The sequence below is a fragment of the Apteryx rowi genome, unplaced genomic scaffold (genome assembly GCF_003343035.1).
Source record: "Apteryx rowi isolate R43461 unplaced genomic scaffold, aptRow1 scaffold_566, whole genome shotgun sequence".
In the NCBI taxonomy this organism is placed as follows: domain Eukaryota; kingdom Metazoa; phylum Chordata; class Aves; order Apterygiformes; family Apterygidae; genus Apteryx; species Apteryx rowi.
Window position 1 is genome coordinate 233544 of NW_020450834.1, and position 19795 is coordinate 253338.

At 62.2% G+C, this 19795-nt stretch overlaps 3 protein-coding genes across 3 annotated transcripts in view; 1 reads left to right on the forward strand and 2 right to left on the reverse strand.

The window, feature by feature from the left end:
* Window positions 1–5381, forward strand: part of PKP3 (plakophilin 3) — an 8060-nt gene extending 2679 nt beyond the window's left edge. The window contains exons 2-12 of the mRNA XM_026082074.1: window positions 4–497; window positions 675–798; window positions 1026–1230; window positions 1798–1972; window positions 2207–2324; window positions 2495–2662; window positions 3150–3335; window positions 3692–3845; window positions 4143–4335; window positions 4800–4887; window positions 5346–5381. Of these exons, the coding sequence (XP_025937859.1) occupies window positions 4–497; window positions 675–798; window positions 1026–1230; window positions 1798–1972; window positions 2207–2324; window positions 2495–2662; window positions 3150–3335; window positions 3692–3845; window positions 4143–4335; window positions 4800–4887; window positions 5346–5381 (1941 nt within the window). The remainder of the gene's footprint in view (window positions 1–3; window positions 498–674; window positions 799–1025; window positions 1231–1797; window positions 1973–2206; window positions 2325–2494; window positions 2663–3149; window positions 3336–3691; window positions 3846–4142; window positions 4336–4799; window positions 4888–5345) is intronic.
* A 1555-nt stretch (window positions 5382–6936) lies between these two features.
* On the reverse strand, window positions 6937–10497 carry SIGIRR (single Ig and TIR domain containing). The gene is made up of 9 exons (XM_026082075.1): window positions 10491–10497; window positions 10033–10219; window positions 9712–9842; window positions 9254–9394; window positions 8724–8867; window positions 8500–8602; window positions 8212–8362; window positions 7258–7432; window positions 6937–7130 (listed from the first exon to the last, which is right to left on the reverse strand). Exons 1-9 carry the CDS (start codon window positions 10495–10497, stop codon window positions 6937–6939), a joined length of 1233 nt encoding a protein of 410 aa, XP_025937860.1.
* A 5095-nt stretch (window positions 10498–15592) lies between these two features.
* ANO9 (anoctamin 9) overlaps window positions 15593–19795 on the reverse strand; it is a 34331-nt gene continuing 30128 nt past the window's right edge. The window contains exons 19-24 of the mRNA XM_026082077.1: window positions 19290–19442; window positions 18794–18941; window positions 17916–18023; window positions 17554–17647; window positions 17200–17312; window positions 15593–15620 (exon numbers count right to left, since the gene is read on the reverse strand). Coding sequence (XP_025937862.1) covers window positions 15593–15620; window positions 17200–17312; window positions 17554–17647; window positions 17916–18023; window positions 18794–18941; window positions 19290–19442 — 644 coding nt within the window. The remainder of the gene's footprint in view (window positions 15621–17199; window positions 17313–17553; window positions 17648–17915; window positions 18024–18793; window positions 18942–19289; window positions 19443–19795) is intronic.

The window sequence follows — 19795 nt, forward strand, 5'->3', positions numbered from 1 at the left end:
GAGCGCGCCTACGGGGCCCGGCCGAGCTTCGACACGCTCTCGCTGCGCTCCCTGCGGCTGGCCGAGGGGCCGGGCCGCCCCGCCGGCGGCGACGACCGCTACAGCGTCGTCTCGGAGCAGCTCGACCCCGTCCGGCCCCTCTACAGGAGCCAGGGCGGCGGCGGCGGCTTCACCCGCTCCTACACCTTCGAGAGGCGGCTGAGCACCAGCAGCGCCAAGGGCCCCGCCGACTGGCTGGACGGCGGCGAGGCGCCGCAGAGCCGCACCATCCGGGCGCCCGCCATGCGCACGCTGCAGCGCTTCCAGAGCAACAACCGCTCGCGCCTCAGCGCCGGCTCCTTCGGCGGCGGCGGCGCCTTCCTGGCGGGCATGGCGGAGCACACCTCCCGCGCCCCCTCCGTGCGCAGCTTGGCCGAGTCCGGCCACCGCCTGCAGGAGCAGCGCGCCGCCGACGTGTACAACGGGCACGGCACCCTGCTCGCCCAGCAGTCGGGCGGGTGAGTGCCGGAAGGGCGGGAAGGTCCCGCGCCTGGCGGGGTCTCCCTACGCCGGGGCAGGGAGATGGGCTGGCGGGTCTCCTCCGCGATGCCGGTGGGACGCAGCCGGGGTGCGGAGGTGGCAGCCCCTGGGGCGCGCTCTGCCTGGGCCCTTCCTCACCTGCTTGCGGCTCCCAGGTTCGACGACATCGACCTGCCCTCTGCGGTGAAATACCTGATAGCCAGCGACCCCAACCTGCAGGTCCTGGGGGCCGCCTACCTCCAGCACAAATGCTACAGTGATGGCAACGCCAAGAAGCAGGTGGGCACCYGGGAGCCGAAGGGGAACATTTTTCCCCCCCCTTTCATCTTCACTAGGCCCCTTGGCATTGGCGGGGCCCCTCTGGGAGGGTGAAGGAGATGTGGGGAGCCCCCGAGCAAGGACCCAGCGACCAGGTCCCTTGGGTGGCCACAGCGTCAGGGAGAGACCGTGTGGGGCGTGCCGTCCGCGGCTCGGCGTCTCAGCCCTGCCGGGCCCTCTCCTCCCAGGCGCGCAGCCTCCAGGCCATGCCCAAGCTGGTGAAGCTGTTCAACAGCCCCAACCAGGAGGTGCAGCGCCATGCCACGGGCGCCATGCGCAACCTCATCTACGACAACGCGGAGAACAAGCTGGCCCTGGTGGAGGAGAACGGCATCTACGAGCTCATGCGGACGCTGCGGGAGCCCGATGACGAGCTCCGCAAGAACGTCACAGGTTGGAGCAGGCCATGGGGTGGGCACAGGGCAGGGGTCCTCCTCTGCTGGGGGTGGCGGGAGCTTGTGGTCCCCCTGCCTAGGGATAAGACTAAGGAGTCACTTCTAGGGGACAACTAGAGGATGGGCACATGAGAGCGTGCAACAAGCGCACCAATGCCTCCGTCCTCAGAGGACAAGATCTGGCGGGGCTAATGGTGTAGCAGTCTGTGCATCCTTCATCCAGTGTTGCTCTTCCTCCTTGCTCATGGCGGGAGGCTGGGACTGAGACCCAGTCTGGCCAAGTGCCATGCCCAAGGGGAGCACATGGCAGTGCCCATGAGGCGCAGGGTCCCCAGGGCTGGCTCTGAAGCAGGGCTGTGTCCAGCCCCGCTGCCCAGCAGGGCCACGCGTGGCTGTGGTGCCGGGCTGCTGCCGGGAAAGGTCCCACCATCTCTTTGGATCATCACCCACCTGGTCCCATCCCCCTGAGCTGCCCCATGGCTGTGCCAGGCCAGTCAGAGGGAGCCCCTCGGGATGGACTTGCTCCCCGGCCATTCCCCATGACCGAGTGTCCCTCTTGGTGCAGGGATCCTGTGGAACCTCTCCTCCAGTGACAACCTAAAGGATCGCCTGGCCCGGGACACGCTGGAGCAGCTCACCGACCTGGTCCTGGTCCCGCTCTCTGGCCTGGGCAGCTCGGGCGTCATCCAGCAGAACCCCTCCGAGGCAGAGATCTTCTACAACTCCACGGGCTTCCTCAGGTACCTGCTCTGGGCTGGCTCCCCCATACCAGTCTTCTTGCTGCAGCTGTAGCACTGGGGCCAGCTGGTAAAGGTTAGGGTAGGTGACACTGAGATGTGTCAGCTGGCTGCCAGTGCAGTGATCAAGGCCTTCAGAGCTCTTCTGCAGGGTCCCTGTCCCTTGCAGCTCCTGTGCATCAGGGCTAAGCCTGGTCAAGCCCTGGGGTGAGATAATAACCTGCGTTCCCCATGCAGAAATCTCAGCTCTGCCAGCCAGCAGACCCGGCAGAAGATGCGCGAGTGCCATGGGCTGGTGGACTCCATGATCCATTACGTTAACAGCTCCCTGGAAGTGGGCAAGTCGGAGGACAAGGTGAGCCCTGGGACCCGCTGTGCTTGGAGGGTTTGGGGTTTCTTTGATGCCCTCTGATGAGGTGTAGCTGCTCCCTCCCCAGAAGTTTTGGTTGCTACCTTGCACCCAGGCAGAGATGCCTTGGCTGGTGGGGTGAGGACTGACACCCCCCTACCCTGTCCCCCTTCCAGAGCGTGGAGAATGCCGTCTGCGTCCTGCGAAACCTCTCCTACCGCCTGTACGATGAAATGCCCCCGTCCTTTCTCCAGCGCCTGGAGGGCCACAGGAGGAACAACAACAGTGCCATGACGGGGGAGCTGGTGGGCTGTTTCAGCCCCCAGAGCAAGAAGGCACGAGAGGTTAGTGACTAGGACAGGGCGGGGGGAGCCCGTGGCCTTCTTGCACGATGACAGCCACAGCTTGTCAGGCGGAAAAGCAACTGAGAAGTGGCCAGGGACTGAGGTGACAACAGGGTGGAGGTGGACGCAAGCCCTGGCTGTTGGGTGGGACATGCGGATGAGCTCAGTGGAGGGTGAATCAGACACCTCTTATATGCGGGGTGGGTGGAAACGGGTGCCGAACCCCTCATGCCGAGGCCTGTGACACATCCAGGGCAGCTCATCGGAGCCTTGACAAGCTGGGTGAGCTGCAGACTGGTGACGTGGCCTTAGGAGCACTTCTGCCTGCGTGCACGTGCACAAGGACCCCTGTGATGTCCCCAACTTGAGAGCAGGGCCGGGGTCCTGCAGAGGGATGGAGCGAGAGGGAGGCCGCGGAGGGCAAATCCTTGGGGTGGCCGTCTGGCCCCACAGGTCTAACGGTGTCACCCCACTCCTGGCCCCACAGCACTACCTGAATGCGGACATCGTCACCTTCACCGAGGTCTCCAAGGACCCCAAGGGCATGGAGTGGCTCTGGAACCCGCAGATCGTCGGCATCTACAACCGGCTGCTGCAGCGCTGTGAGCTCAACAAGCACACAACGGAGGCTGCCTCGGGGGCCCTGCAGAACATCACGGCCGGGGACCGCAGGGTGAGCCCGCAGACAGGGACCGTGCTGCTGCCAGCTCGCCCTGGGCCCGCCCTGTCTCGCCAGCGGGCTGGGGCGTATCCCTGCCGCCCGGCTAATCATGGCCACGCCTGGGGAGGGGACGCACCTTGCTGCGAGCTCGTTCCAGCCTCACCTGGCTAGGGAACACGGCCATCGTGCTGCCTACTCACAGCCTGGACAGTGAGGCCTGGGTGGGCATCCCACCACGTGCCTGACCCAGCCCTGCTGAGTGAGCGGAGCAGCTCCTCCGAGGTGGAAGAGGATGGGGTGGAGAGAGGAGGAGGTGGGTGGCCAGTGGGTGCCAGCGAGCGTCTCCATGTGGGTGTTTGCCTCCCCAGTGGGCAGGCGTGCTGAGCAGGCTGGCCTTGGAGCAGGAGCGCATCCTGAACCCTGTGCTGGACCGCGTCCGCACCGCCGACCACCACCAGCTACGCTCGCTGACGGGGCTCATCCGCAACCTGTCCCGCCATGCGCGCAACAAGGATGAGATGTGTAAGTGCGGGGAGGGCTGGGCAAGGGGCCAGGGCCGGTGTGGAGGAGCCAGCTGGCCCCCCTCCGTTGGCTTTGCCCACATCCCTCAGTTCATCTCCAGGCCGATCCTCTCCCGCATGCCAGGGAGTCTCAGCAGAGACAGCAGAAGAGCAAAGCTGGGGGTTGGAAGATGCCCCTGACACTGGCCCGTGGGTCCTTGGCTGGACCTTTTCCTGTTGTTCCCCCCACCGCACCCAGGAGGTCTGGGGGTCTGCGGGGTCTGGCTGCCAGCCCTGACATGATGCCTTTGCCTGCTAGCGACCAAGGTGGTCAGCCACTTGATAGAGAAGCTGCCAGGCAGTATTGGGGACAAGTCGCTGCCAGCCGATGTCGTCATTAACATCATCGCGGTGCTCAACAACCTGGTGGTGGAGAGCCCCATGGCTGCCCGTGACATTGTCTACTTTGATGGCCTCAGGAAGCTCTTCTACATCAAGAAGAGAAGGGACAGGTAGAATCTCCCCCGGCCCTACTGTCCCAGCTTGGACCTAATGAAGGTCCAGCCCTGCTCTCCCCTTCCTCCCCTGGTCCATGAGGTAGAAGAGTCACAACCAGTCCCCTTCCCCAAAGCTTGATGTTGCAAGCCCCCTCGATCACTCTGAAAGTGGTCTTGTGGCCACCATCTGGCCCTTTGCTATTTCCTCAGGACGTCCCCGCCAGGGAACTGTCCGTCACTGCAGCCACCTTCTTCCCCCATGTGTCTGGGTGCTTCTTGCCTGGGCCGGAAACATTTGTCACCCTGCCTGGCATGGTGGGCTCCAGCCTTTAGTCTTCTGCCCCTTCCCACCAGCACTAAGTCCTTATCCCTGCTGGGTGGGGTCCTCTCTGGCTAATGGGCACCATCCCATGCCCAATGGGCACTGTCCCATGCGTGGTGGTACCTGAAGGTCATTGAGTCCTCTGTCTCCATCCTAGCTCAGACAATGAGAAGTCCTCCAGAGCAGCGGCCAGCCTCCTGGGCAACATGTGGCAATACACCAAGCTCCACCGGGACTTCAAGACGGTACGTACCTCCCCGTGGTGCCTCCTTGGGCTGGCAGCCTCTGGGCTGGCACTGCTCAGTGCTGCCGGGGGAGATCCTGAGGGAGTCAGGGCCAGGGGCTTGACCCCCGAAAACCACCCAAATGCTCCCAGGCGGACAACAGGCCCTGGCTCCATGCCTTCCTCTCCTGAAAAGGAGGAGATGTCTCTGGGGCATCATCCCTGTGGTGGCACCCACTGTGGTCCAGAGGGAAGGGGAGAGCACCCTGGGGCCCTGCTTTCCTTTGGGGACAGCCACACGCCCAGCGTGGGGACAGCTTGGCTCTGTGGGTCCCTTGGCGACCCTGGCGCCTCTGCGACAGAGCAAGTTTCCGCCCGCGGTCCCTGCCGCTCAGCGCGGTGAGGACAGGGGTGTCCTCGAGCAGGATAGGGGACGGAGCCGGAGACCCGCCGGGTGACGGGCGGCCTGTTTTCTTGCAGAAGGGGTACCGGAAGGAGGATTTCCTCAGCCTGTAAGGACAAGCCCTGGGAGAGGAGGAGGAGGGACTGAACAGCCCTGACTCTCCCCACCGGGACGGGCCTTGCTGGCAACTGCGGCCTGGGGAGGCTGCTCGCTGCGGGACCCCCAACTCTGTAGTCTAGTCCCCGCCGCTCCTCGCGTCCCTTGTGCTTCCCCCCGCCCCCCGTGCCGGGCGTCCCTTCCCCGTGCCAGGAGCTGCAGGGGTGAGACCGGTCTTCCTTCCTCCCGTAGCCCCAGCGACTGCCGCGGACGCTTGCCGGGCCTCCGGTTAGCGGGGAGCAGCCCCGAAGGGGCCTCAGCCCCCGAGAGCAGCGTCCTGGGAGCCCGGCCAGGCCGCGGGGAGCCGGCTGCAAACGCCTCCTGCCGCTCCAAGCGGCCGGGAGCTGGCGCCGGGCCGGGCCGGTGCTGCGTAAGCAGGATGCGGGCAGGGCCGGGCGGCTGCTGTTTGCCGGGCGGTTCCTCCCCGCGGGGTGGGGAGGTGCCCTCGGTGCCCCCGCTCTGCCGGGCTGGCGCAGGTGCGGCCGCGGGTCCAAAGCTCTCCTTTGCCAGCCCGGGCTGCTGCCCGCGCGGCTCCGCGGCCCCGCTGGTCCCCGCGCGTGCAGTGGATGGGGGCTGCGGGTTTGCTTTCGACCGCCTGCGGGTTTGGGGGGGGCTCCTGCGCTTGGGGTGCAAGAGCTGCGCAGTGCTCCCGGTCTGGGAAACGGCGTAGAGTAGGCAAAGGGGGGGGTGGCGGGGACGCGGGATGCGGCCCGGGGCAGGGAGCGCGCGTCGGCGTGCCGGGCACCAGCGCGGCTCACAGCGCATTTGTCTCCCCGGCTCGTGGTGCGCAAACTCCCCGAGCCCCATGCATTACCGAAATAAAGGTCTCCAATGGTGCCCGCTTGCCCGTGCGCTCGGCCGGCCTGCGAGAGGGGAGGAAATCGGGGTCCCCTGCAAACCCCGGCGCCCCACTGCTGCCCCCGCAGCCCCACGGCACCCCTGCATGGACAGACGAGACCCGCTCCGAGCGGCAGAGCTTTATTGCCACTGGGTTTTTCCGAGGGAGAGGGGGAGACGCTGCCCTTGGCGCCTCGGGCTGCTCCTGCCAGCCAGGTGATCGGACGCTTGCTCGGCACCGAAGCCACTGGGGCAGGGGCCCACTGGCGTCACCCATCCCAGTTCCTGGGGAAATGTCCCTGCCGCCCACGGCGAGGGAGGGAAGCCCAGCACCGGCAGGTGCCCGGGCTGGTGTCACGGCACGGCCAGTTTCTTTARCCCCGAAGGTGCTCGCTGGCAGCTCCGGCGCAGCGGCGAGGGCAGCGGTATCCCCTCCGGTGACGGGATCCTGCCTCACGGGAGAGGCAGCTGCCGGAAGGAGATGCCGCCACTCTCTCTTTCCCAAGCCATGCCCCCGGTTTTGGTCCCGTCGAAAGGCCAGGGCTCCTCTGGAAGCGGCTCCACGCAGCTCCTTTGAGATGAAAGGAGACRCCGCGTTTCTCCGGCGCGGCCTGGGAGCGGCGCTGGCTGCGTCCCCGCAGCCGGCAGCCCCCCGTTTGCCCGCGGCCGCCCCACTCAGATGTCGTCCTCCGTCACCAGGCAGTAGAAGTCCGTGCGGGCGCCGTAGTTGCGCGAGCCCAGGTCCGAGACGTCTATCTCCTGCCGCTGGCTGTCTCGCAGCTGCACGTCCTCCAGCGCGCCGGCTGACACCGCCGGCGCRGCGCTCATGCGAGGAGGCGGTGGGCCTCGGAAAAGCGACCCTCGGAGGCCTGTAAGGAAGGGAAAGATGGGCTGTGTGGCTGGGRAAAGGGGCTGCTCGGGGCGGGATAGCAGCACCCCGTCCCCAGCACGTGCCGATCCCCGCCGGGAGAGGTGGTGGGTTGCAAGGACCTGTACCCAGGTCTCCGTTCGGGTGCGGGTCGCCGCGGCTCTCCAGGTAGCTGCTGTGCAGGATCAGCATGGGGTCCTTGTCCTCCTGCAGCTGGGTCTGCGGGTCTCCCACGGTGGCCCGGAAAGGCACCTTGCGCGGCAGCGCCAGGCACAGCTCCTTCCAGAAGTCCGACGACGGGGTCTGCGYGGGACGGGCGGGAAGGGAAGAGCCGCACCGGGGCCCCGGCGAAGGCAAGCCGGGCCCCAGCACCACGCGGACAGGTCCTGACACTGCTACCAGCCGAGTGCAGCACTGGGAAAGCGAGCAGCCGCGCCGGAGCTCGGGGAGGCTTTATGGAGCTCAACGGCTTTTTACAGAGCTGGGAGCTGAGCTGAGAGCCGTGCAAGGAGGCGTAGAGGGTGCAACGGGTGCCCAGGAGGTTTCTGGGCCATGCCGCCCGTGGCACGCAGGGCCCTGCACCCAGCGTCGCTGTGCCACGYGGGCCAGGGTGAAAGAAGCAGGGATTTGCCCATGCACGGTGGCCCCCGATGCCTCCTCCGGCCCCACGCAGGGGTCTGGCCGCTGCCGTCTTGGGGCTGCGTCAGCGGGATGCGTCACCGCACATGTCCATGGCTCCAGCAAGGGCTGTGCTCCCGGCACGGCAACTTGCCTGTGCGCGGTGGCGGGGGGAGAAACCAGCCCAACCTGCTGCAACGCTCCCAGGAGCTCCCAGGTCTCAGCCTGGGCCAAAAATGGAAGCAACTGGAGCAGGGCGATCCCACAGCAAAGCGCTTTAGGGAACACCAAATCATGCTGCTTTGAAGAGCAACCCCCAACAGCGTACCGGCGAGGCCGCGGCAAAACTCGGTGCTGGTTCCCGTCCCGCGGCCTGCTYCAGGGCAGCCCGAGGGCTTGGCAGCCTGGAAACGGGAGATCCCGGAGGTGCCAGCTCCCAGCTTTCCCAGCAGTGCCCCGCTTACCATGGAGCTGGCTCGCCACACCAGCAAGGTCACGGCACTCCTGTGCTGCTTCAGGAGGTTGATGGCTGGGTGTGCTATGTCCCGGTACTGGCTCTCGAAGACGATGAAGATGGGTTTTTTGGAAAGCTCCAGCAACCTCCAAAGCCCTTCCCTGCAACGCAGGCGCGTGGCAGGAGGAAGGCAAAGGATGCCAGCGTGCCGGACTGCTGGGCACCGCTCAGCTCCGGGTTAAGGGGGGACCCTCCAGCTCCTTTCCCGYCAGGAGCAAGCAGGAGCTGCTGCTCTTACCTGAAGCTGCTGTTGCACCAGTCTTGCTCCAGATATGCCACGGAGAGGACCACAATGAGGCGCCGGCACCGGCTCACGTTCATGATGAGGTCCGCCGAAGGCTCTGCGAGAGCGGGAGAAAAGTGGCCAGGTGTCYGCAGCACGTCCCGGGAGCATCCCTGACCTTTGGGATCGAAAGCCCGGGCGCCCTTCGAGCTGCAGCGTCACCCCTAGGCACGTCCTACCTGAGTTGGGCAGGATGGTTTTATCGTCCAGGAAGAGCTTGTAGCCGTGCCGGTTCTCCAGCTGCGGCTTCACAATGAAGTGGACGAACTTCTTGTCGTCGGGGGAGTTGGCGTGAGACACGTAGGCATCGTACAGCTTCCCGTCTGTGCCACACATCCGGGGTGGCCACGGGAAACGGGAGGCGGAACGGTGAGGAGGAGCTGGCCCCGGCATCTCCCACCTCTGGCCCCGGGGAAATTTGCCCGCCGCGGTGCTGGGACCTACAGGCCGGTCCCCAGCTGGGCGCTCGCCACCGGGGCTCCCATCCCAGGAGGGATGGAGTGGGAGGCACTGATTGGAGCCAGCTGTGCCGGTGCTAAACCTCTATAAAAGCCGCCCAGAGCCTCCCACGTGGGTCGCTGTGGAAGCAGCCAGGTGCAGCAAAGCTGGGACGCTCGCGCCTAACCTGCAGCACCCCCAAAATGCCCCTCTCTCCCCCCGCCGCAGGGTCACGCCAGCGCCCCGCGCCGCCCCTTTCCCCCCGGCTCACCGTTGATCTCCAGCTCCCCGTAGCGGTTCCTGTACCAGAGGAGCACGCTCAGGCGACACTTGACGTAGAGCGCGGCCACAAGCGCCAAGAGCCCCAGCACCGCCAGGGCCGCCAGCACCGCGCTCACGTGGCCCGCGGCCTCTGCAAGGAAGGGGCCTCGGTGGTTTTCGCAAAACCCGAGGCATTACGGTGCGCAACCCACCCCGGCACGTGGGGGCCGAAGCTCGGAGAGGTCCGGGGCAGAGCCGCCGTGCGAGACGCCTTTTTTTTCCGGCAAGGTGAGCCCCCCCACCCACTTCCCATCCCCAGCTTTGGCTTTGGGTGCTGCCGTGGGGCGACTTTGCACCCCGCGTGCAACGCGAGGGCCGGTTTAACGCCGTTCCCCGTCCTCGCAAATACGCGTGGGTTCGCCGCTCCCACCCTAAGCGCTTCCGCCTCCCCCCGGGCTGAGCCCCTACCCGCTCTGCGCAGCGTGAAGGTGGCCGTGGCGTTCCCGAGCCAGCAGGCAAAGACGCCGAAGTCGGCTTCGCGGCTCAGGTTGACCTGCAGGAGGCTGGCGAGGAGGCGCTCGGAGGCGTTGCGGCCGGTCCTGGCGGGGCGAGAAGGGGCCGCCGTGGGGCCACGCGCCTGGTTTCTCGCCTTTCCCCCCACCGCGGCTTTGCCTCGGGCRCTAGCTAGCGAGCCGAGCAGCGTCAGGTCTCTGCGGCCGTCGGCCAGCCCTACGGCGGGGAGGGTACAGCCGGCGAAACGGAGTGCGCGGACGGAGCCGGGCTCCTTACCAGACGGTGTCCTGGCTGCTCTCGCCATCCAGCCAGCGGCCGTCTTTGGCCCAGGCCGGCGCGGGCTCGCACYGCCCGTCGGCGGCCCAGCGCACGGTGCAGTTCAGGGCTACCTGGCTCCCCAGCGTGAGCTCCAAGGTCTCGTTGACGGCCGGGAAGATGATTTCGGCTGGCACGCTGCAAAGGCCTGGGTGGGGGGAGAGCAGAAAGCAACGGGGGAGCTGCCTCCCGGCCATCCCGGAAAAACAAGCTCTCCCGCCGGGGTCCGGAGGCAACGCAGCAGCTTGCAACATTTTGCAGCAGGCTGAGCCGGTTTTTGGAGCCGGGTGGGAGATGGGGGAGAGCTGAGCGAGTCCGGCTGGGGTATACGGCAGAGCGGGGCCGGCAGCAAAGCACCTTCGCTGGGAGCTCTCCCATGGGAGTGGGAAGCCGGAGTCAGGTTAAGCGTTAAATCCTACCTGCCATGGCGTCCCTCAGGCAGYGCGCGGCGCAGCTGCTGCCGGCGTCGGCATCACCGGCGGGCCGCCTGGGAAAGGAGGGCCTCCGCGGCCGGCGTCTTCCGGGGGGCAAAGTCCAGGCGCCRCCGCTGCGGAGGCGGCTTTGGGGCTGGAATAAATCAGGAAGGGTTACACGGGGGGGATAACGGGGCCGGCGTGGCGACAGGGCTCCCCGCGGCCGGTGGGGTCCTGGCACGGGAAAAGGGGCCGATCGGTTCCTGGGAGCACTGTGGGAATTGAGCCCTCCGCCCCAGCTCTCCGCCCGGGTTTTCCAGCCTGTGGATTTGCAGGTGGATGGTGAACGACCAAGGCGGGCTGCAGCGCTTTGAACCGCGGCTTCAGGGCACCGTCCTGGGAGGCCAGCGGCTAAAACCAGCCGGAGGCCGAGCTGGGAAAACCCGGTTCATGAACCCCAGCGCTGCCAACGCGCTGTCTCGCCCGTTCAGATTGCTAATTAATCGCCGGGGCGGCTTATTTACGGCACCGCGGCCTTGCTATCGCGCGAACTTTTGTCCCGCGGAGCCGAGCAAAGCGGGTGCAGGCCTCCCTTCGCGCTACGAGTGTGGCGCGGCGCCGGGCCCCAAGCGCCTGCAGAGCCCTGGTTAATGCGGGGCGCCCGAAGCTGCGCCCGGCACCCAGCGAAGCCCTTCCCTCTTCGCCGCCGGTGTCACACGGAAAGGTTATCGGTTCACCGCGCTGCCCTGCTATTAATAGGGACCGAGGCATGTGGTTTTCCTTCGGCTGGAGCAGCGTTGGCACCGCGCCGGGGGGGGGAACGGCCGGGTCAAGGTACGCAGGGCAGAGCTGTACCGCGTCGGGCTCGAGCAGCTGCACCCCGAAGGACGCCCGAGGTCTCGGCTGGGTTTCGCCGCCGCCCCGGGCGGGAGGCGAGAGCGGCGGCTTAACGTGCCCAACGCCCCAATTCGTTAAGTCTTTGCAGTCAGGTTTTTGTAGCCACCCAAGCGCAGCCTTGCGCCCTCGGGCGAACGAGGCGCYGGGCGTTTCGGTGCGCCAGGCAGGCGCTGGAGGAAAACCCGACGCCAGCCCAGGCGGGCGCTGGTCGCTTCCCGTGCCGTTCGTTTGCAAGGAAAGCGGCGCCAGGCTCGCCGTGTAACGAATGCAGCCCCYGCGCCGGGCCCGGGTGTTTCGGCAGCGCCCGGCCCCGCTGTGCTTGTGGCTCCGCCGCCGAGAGGCAGGGCCGCTCAGCAYGGAAACGCGGAGGCAGCCGGGATGGAGGTGGCCCACGGGGACGGCTCGCGGGGAAGCAGCAGGCGAAGCCGCTCGGGCGGCGGGGAGCGGAGRAGCAAATGCCGAGCGGGAAGGGGAAAGCAAGGACGGGAGGGAGCAGCCRAGGCGATCGGGTCGGCAAGAGCCGCGTTTACCTGGGGTGCAGGCGGCGGCCCCGGCCGCGCTGCTCCRCGCTCCCTGCCAGCCGCCTCGCTCGGGCAGACTGGACCTGCCCGTTCGTGGTTTTTTTTTYCCCCYTKRWTTTWWTTWWTTWWTTTTTTTCTCCCCCCCCCCTTCCTCCTCCGCCCCGGCGCTCGTCGCGCTCGAAGGCTTYGCCGGGCTCTCCTCCCGCCCCAATCGYGGGGCGCCCGGCCGTCCCTCCCTCCCGCTGCTCCACCTCCGGCTCCACCTGAACCTGTGCAAAATAGAAACGACTCCAGCTCCAACCAGCTGGAGAAAGAAAAGAAAAAAAAAAAAAAAGGAAAAAAGGAAGAAAGCGGAAAGGGAAGGCAACCCACCCAACCYGTCTGTCGAGCGGCCCCAAGGGCTGCGGCAGGTTGCACGAGGCTCCCAGGGGCCGTGGGAACCGCCGCGGCCAGTGCCGGGGGCGAAATTCGCCCCGGAGCCCAGCGTCCTGCTGCTGGAAAAGCCGCCGGAGGCGTCAGGGCGAGACGCAACCCGTGCGCGGCACCTGCCGCCACCGGTAATACCAGCTCCCRGGTCGCACGCCGTAGCCGGCAGCCCTGGGCTCTGGCAGCAGTGGGGTCAGGGGGCTCGACGGCCTGTCGATGCGCCGCCGTCAGGGCAGCCTGACCCCAGAGTTTGTGTCACTGTGCTAAGGGCCTTCACYGGTTTTCCTCAACTTTTTTTTTAAAAAACCCCCCACTATACAAGTGCAAGGTGCTATGCAGGCGGTCGTGCTCCCAGCAGGGATGCAGCCAGGGCTGGGGGGAAACGTGGYGGCTGCTAAAGCACTGGGGGGCCTCGGCTGGCTCCTGGCTGCGTCACCGGGAAGGTCCCTGTGTGACTGTGTCTGTGTATCTGTGTGTTTGTGCGTCTCTGTGTGTATACACAGGCGCCCGGCCCCGTTTCCACGGCAACGGGCGCGCCGGGCAGAAGGCGGAAGCGGCCCCTCCGCGCGGGGCACGCTGGGCACTGTAGTCCCGGATCGCCCCTCCCGTCGCGGGGCTCGCCGGAGGCGGCCGCGGCCCCGGAACTACCACTCCCAGCGTGCACCGCGCCGCAAAGGTGGCGGCAGCTCCCCGCAGTGGCCTCGCGAAGGGGGACTCCCCCTCCCCCCACCACCACCACAGGCCAAAGCTGCGTTGGCGGCTGTTTGAAACCTCGGTGCTGTGAGAAACCTCGGTGTTGTGTGAAACCTCGGCCTGCAAGCAGGGGCTGGCCCGGCACCGGGGGTTTTACCACGGGGTTTGCCTCACCTCGCGTCGCCTGCGGGCGAACCTCCCGCCTCCCGGGCGCCATTTGCAAGGCTCGGCGCCGCGCGGCCTTGCGCACGATGGCACCCGGGTAGCTCTCATGTTTGGTACCGTTCAGCCCCGCAACTCGCCTCCAGCACAGCAATGCGCCATCGCCAGGGGGGTTAAAGCATAAAGCCCCAGGCAAAACTTCAAAATGGGTTAAAAGTTGTCAATTTTCATTAAAAAAAAAAAGATTTTCAAGCTCTTAGGTCAGGTTTGAAACTCTTCAGGGGACTTGCTCAAGAGTCGGCAAGGACCGTGGCAAAGCTGGAAGCTGAGCTGCCCTGACCGATGCCATGCTCCTGCCTTGCTCCTCGGCCGAAAGCTCACCCAAGTCATGGGCACGTTCAGAAGCCACGTGTTTAAAATGGTCTTTGTGCTTCAGTCCTCCTTCATCGCAGAGCAGTCGGACTCTTTGTTGCTGCTGAATGACTGCAGCACTTGAAAATGAGATTTTTGTAGTAGAAGATTGCATTTCACAGAAAGGAGGAATAGAAAGATTGCCACGTYATTGCAGCGGGTATCGAACAACGATGACGGGGTCCTAGAAAGCCAAACAAGCTCTGCCTCGGTCCTGGCAAACACGAGAGTGGTTGCGATAAAGCAAAGAGGAAAGCAGTTTCCTTGTGCATTTGCCAACCCAGCCCAGCAGGACTGCTACGCACAGGCCTAGCGTAATGTACGTGGGTAATCTCACTGGGCATCAAAGAGCTATTTCTGCACTCAAAGTTGACCRAACAGTCACGTTTTTAAGGCTACGCAGGCGTTTACAGGCCTGGATGAACAAAGCCTGTGTTCCTTTAGCACAGATAACTCCGCTTCGAGTCTCAGTCAACCAGTCACTAAAGGCAGACCCAGCAGAGAGCAGCACTAAGATGTCAAAATACACCAATATTAGAATGGTTAGTGTCGACTGTGACATCAGTGCAGCCATGGCATTTAACCCCTGCTTTCTGCTATAGGCAAAATAAGGAAAAAAAAACCCTTGCATATGGCCCTAGCCAGCACTGGAGGGCTTTTAAGGGAAAAGGTAGAGAAGTGTCAGGCTGGCAGGGCTTGGGTTTAGGCATGCAGATCATGTTTTGAAGCAACAGCTGGAGTCATAATCATTTCTAGCCCTACCACTTAGGATTTTCAGTGTGTCTCGGTGTATTTCTGTTACTCCAGCGTCTAAGCACATTTAAGAGGTTGTTTTCCACTATGCATGGTCAAAGTACCAACTTCTTTCAAAGCTACCAGTAGACAGCTCCCCTTCCCTGAGGCCTGCCTGGCTCCATTCTAAGCACAAATGCTTGAGGTTCAGCCTTTTTTGCTTATCTATATTAAGAAAATAATTGAGGGAGGGAATTTCTTTGAGTGATGTAGATGACAAAGCGAGAGGCACAAGTAATTTCAGTGGGAATAGTGACTGGTGGCAGCTGAAGATCCGGCTGCTTGTGTTTGCAGGGGTATATTGTTTATTTACCGTTTTGCTCCTTGTAGTTGGGTCAGCCGCAACTGCTGGGCATTCTTACAGCAGATGCACTGGCTTGGCAGAGCCCCAGTGCAAAAGGCAATCCTGCTAACAGTTGCATTTTTCCAGAGTCCCTGAAAGCAGTGGGTTGGAGCTGCAGCCGTACGGTAGTYGTCACGAGGGTTGGGTTGGGCTGGCTGTCGTGAAAGAGAAAGGACTGAAGTTTCTGCAGTGGTGAGGGAGCAGTGAAGCCACTGAAGGCAGAGGAAGAGGGGCAAAAGTGCAAAAAAAGAGCTGGAAAGTGAGCCTGGAACGAGCTAGCTGGCTTTTCCTGCTAGGTCTCTGACACTGAATTGCACATCGAGGCAGTGACTGATGGAAAAGCCAGATCGTCTTCTGCAGATTGGCGTTGTGTTTGCCTGGGATACTGCTGAACACACTGGGCTCTTTGCACGGCACCAAGGAAGGTGGCCAAGGCCGGCTCCACAGCAGGTCTTTCTGAGGAGCTGCCGAGCTCAAATCACTGGTATAACAGGGACCCGCAGGCTATGCCAGTGGGGCTACCCCTTCCCTGGGCCACCTGTAGGTCCTCATCTCCTCCACGGCTGGCAGTGCACCGTGGTTTGTTAATAGTGCGAAAGGTTTTCCCCAGCTATTTGGCATCCTGGAAAGGCACCACCCCTATGTCTGCCACGTCTCCTCATGGTTGTGCAAGTTTCAGAGCGCTCTGCTCCTGCGAAGCCACCATCATGTCGTTGCTTCCTGGTTCAAGTCCAAACTCAGTCACAGCCAGGGAACTGTGTCTCTGTGGGCAGTGCCGCGGTGGTATCTCCTACGCCCGTGGCACTGTTAGGCTGGGGAGGGGGTCTCAGGTCTGTGCTTCTCATTCTCCTCAGTGAGTCAYGTTACACATCAGTAGAGTACTCCATTATGCTGGGGGAGAAAGGAAAAGAGCATCATGGAAGCGAACTATCCGAATCGGAGAGCAGTGGGGAACTGGAAAAGTATTCTGAGTGGAAACAGGGCCTTTTGCCAAAAATAAATGACAAAACAGTGATCTCCTATTTGTGGAAAATCCCTGTGTTAACAGGAAGTCAGAAGCAGCAGTGAACTATGGCAGCATGGTGTTTTATGAGCCTGGATTTCAGAGGTGGCAGCTGGGACCAGGTCGGCTGTGGAGAGGGGCAGGGTGAGCCCTCCTGCAAAGTGGTGCCCAGCCTGTAAAGGACAGCAGCACCAGGAAGGCCCAGCCTACAGCTCTGAGCTACACTGGTTCTGTTTCCAGTTGTAATACTTCATTTTTTTTTGCCAAGGATTGAAAAGCTGTAAATGGAAAATCTGGACAAAATTGTTCCTTTTTTTTACTTGGAGCTTTTCTTTTCCCAAAAGAAAAGACAAAGCCAAACAGACCCTTCCTCTGGTGAGCTCTAATATCGAATCACCTCAGGTGGGACTCATTTCAGTGGCCTTGAGATGACTAAAAGCCAGGCACCTGAGCTAGCCAGTGAGGCTGTTGGTGGTGGAGAGAGATGGATCCTCATTTAAAGGTAATGCAGCTCATCCTAAATGAGTGTTTTACACTCTAGGACTCAAGGAATGCTAGAGACCTGTGCAACTTGTCCTTCTAATCTGGGCCCTTTTGTATGGCTCACAGGCAGCACGTAGCCTGCAGCCAAGGAGATCTGAAAGAGCAGCATGTGTGCATGTCAATGGGGGTGGCTGCTGTCTGAGGAGTGGGGGCTCCTGCTTCCTGGGCTGCCCTGATGTGCTGCCCATGGGAGCACTGGCCTCCTTCATTGGCGGCTGCAAGGTGAGGCTTCTGCTCTCCAGCTTCAGTGGATGAAGGTAGCAAAGGCTGGGCTGAAAGCTAGAGGAGAAGTTACCAAGCTGCCTTGATCCAGGCTAGGGTGTCTTATCTCTTCCTAAGGTGGCTTTCAAAAGAGAGCAACAGTCTAGGAGGAGGAAGGGGGAGGAAGGAAGGGGTGAAGGACATAAGGAAAACTGTGGTGATCGCTGCTCAGGTAGAAACACCAACACCGGCACGCAAAGATGGGGAGTCCTGGGATGTTCAAAGCAAAGAAGCACACTTGGGCCTCCTCCACCCCACTTAGAGAACGTGAATTTGGGTACAGGATGAGGTGGSCTGTTCTTTGGTGCTTCACTGGCCCAACTCCAAGCACTGCATACCTCATTGATGAAAGAGCCGCTTTTGTTTCTGTATGGCTGCAAAGAGAGGCCATGACCAGCTCCCCACAGCAACCTCCTGTGGGGCTCAGCCTCAGTGGGGCCTGCTGAACTTGAATGGAGGTTGATGGAGCGGCTTTTGAGAGGGCATGAACTCACAGCCCCGCGCTTCTGCCTCCCCATGGAGGGACCCCCGGGGCAGCAGTGGTGTTTGTCCGATCATGGGGCTTTGGAGTGAACTGATTTTTCCAGCCAGTCAGGTCTCCTGCTGGAGACAGTGCCTCCTCTGAGGACAGCAGCCCCTGGGACCTTCTCAGGTATCACCTACCTCAGTTCTTTCTGAAGATTTTTGTGTTTTTCATCCAGAATATCATTCTTAACTGATTGGGGGACATCAGGGACATACCAGGCTGCAACTAGCTTGAYGCACAGAGCCACGTGCTGCAAAAGGGAAACAGAGCCACAGTGGGCAGTGAGAGCTGTTGCCAGGAGATGCGAGCAGGGATTGCTGGCCCAGCCGCTCTTAGCCAAAGGCAGGAGCTCCCCAGGCCTGTTAACGTGGCCCATGTAAGTGGCATGGACCCAGCCCATTTCCCAGTGCTGCTGTCCCCCTGTTTGTCCCAGCCTCCTCTTCTTTCCTCCCTCCTTTCCTCTGTCCACAAGCAGCTCCTGTAGCACTCACCTCAAAGAGGATGAGGAAGGCAAGCCGGGCTGCAAACACATGCCAAAACTGGACTGTGTAGCTGTAGTCATCAGTGTTCCTGTAATCTCGGTACCTGCAGCACAGCCCCGTCAGTGCCAGCCCAGCCTCCCCTCACACCAGGTATCACACCCTGCCTGAGCTCCCTGCAGCCAGGCTCCACGGGGGTTGGAGAGAAGCCCCGGTGCTGGGCTCCCTCTTAACAGAGGTGGCTTCCTCCGCAGTCCCCTCCTTCCTCCAAGCCCTGCTCTGCAGCCTGGCTGCTCACCATTTGCGGGCTGGATGCCACAGTGAGGGGCTGGGGTGGGGGATGCTACAGAGCAACAGCTCAGAGCTGCTCTTACCTGCACTCGCTGATCTCATGCCTAATCAAGTCTGGCAGCTTCATGTGTGGCTCAAAGTCCTGGGTGCGGAAGATGGAGAGGCTGTAGTTGACATAGCCTGTTAAGCAGCTGTGAGGGGAGAAACAGCATATCCGTGCACATCAGCCCAGTGGTGAGGTGAGGGCTCCTGGTTCTTTGCTACACTGGGAGTGTGTGGGATGCCCTAACTGAAAGCTATCGCTCTTTGATCTTTCTTAGGAGTGGAGAGAAAGGCCCCAGCCTGACTGCTACAAAGCCTGTCTTCCTGCAGCTTTTGTTTTTAAGATCGCCCTCGTGTGCGCGTTCTCAGGTCGCTGTTAGTATGGATGAGCGCAGACTGTAGCTTCCCTTTTTGGGGGAAGCCAGCACCCATCTGGGTCTCTCTCTCCCCTACCTAGCCTCTCATTTTCACACAACCTGGGAGGACCTAAAACCCATGAGACTTTTATCCAGTTTGATTGAAATTGGTCAGTCAGAAGCTATTGGGGAAGAGAGTGAGGGCAGGAGAGAGCGTGGGCAGGCACCCAAGCAACAGCAGCTGAAAGTCCTTCCTGTAGCTCTCCAAAGTTGCACAGTGAGTCTGCTCTTTCCATTCAGGGGTACCAATCACCCACCGCAGCCTGCTCTCCCACAGTCCCACACTGGCCTCCGAGTGCCACAGCGATGAGGTGAACAGAAGGCTGGCTGGGGTGCTGAAGATGGTGACACCTGGAAAACTCTTCTCTGCTCTCCTTTCCCCCCACYCTGCCATGGGAGACTGCTCAGCAGCCTTGGACTCCTGCACCAGTGGCGCTGAGGCAGGCCAAGATGCTGCGGGCAGGGCTCCGGGTGGGAGCGAGCAGCTGATTGGTGGCACTCACTCGATGTTAGTGCTGTTTTCCATGCTGCAGGGGCCGTATGTGTACTTGTAGACCTGCATGGGAATGAAGTCGGATGTGATGGCGATCACCAGTCCATTGCCAATGACAGCCAAGATGCCGATGGCCTCCAGGACCTGCAGCCAGATTCCTGTGAGAGAAGAGCAGTCAGGGAGGCCCCCTGCCACCATCCCCGTGCCACTGCTCTAAGGCTACAAACCAAGCCCCAGCTCAGGGACAGGTTTGTCATGGCCAAAGAGGACTGAGTCAAGGAAGGAGAGCTTCCAGCTGCCCCTCAGCCTCTGCAGGGGCTGAAATAGCTTCTTCTTCTCCAGTCCATGGTTCTTCCTGTGCTCTGCTACCTCCATGGTCAAGTACTACCAGGCCCTGGCAAAGGAAGGCTCAAGAGCCCCACGCTGGGGAAGGGACTTAATGCCAGCATATTCTGTGGCAAGCAGCTGCACTGGTGGGGGAGAGCGCTCCTTGGGCCCCATCTCACCGATATCTTTGGCCTTTCTGGGCACTATGCGCCGGTACAACTGTATCATCTTGATGGCGTCCAGGCGGATCTCGAAGAGGTTGTTGATGAATGCCAGCAGTGGGGCGAGTGGAAAGGCAGCAACAAAAATGGTGGTGAAGCTGTACTGGATCACTGTGGAAGGAGAAAATGCCAGGTGCTGGCATGGAGCCAGAGCAGAGGGACATCCTGCAGTGGCCTGACTGCTGTCTGAATTTGTGTTTTGTGACTCTTTGGTGTGCCAGAGCTCTTGGAGTGGGGCTGGGCATGGATCTCCGTCCCAAAGCTCTCTCTTCCCTATACATGGGACTGGGGTGGTGCCAGGCCAGTTTTTTCACACCCTCCGTTCAACATGGGAGGATGTTCCCATACTGGCAGCCATGACAGCTTCCTCTCCCTCTCCCATGGCTGGTGGGACTAATGGGTAGGGACTGTTACCTGCACCACTCCTAGTCCTCTCCATCCCACAAGGCTCACGTGGAGCTCTA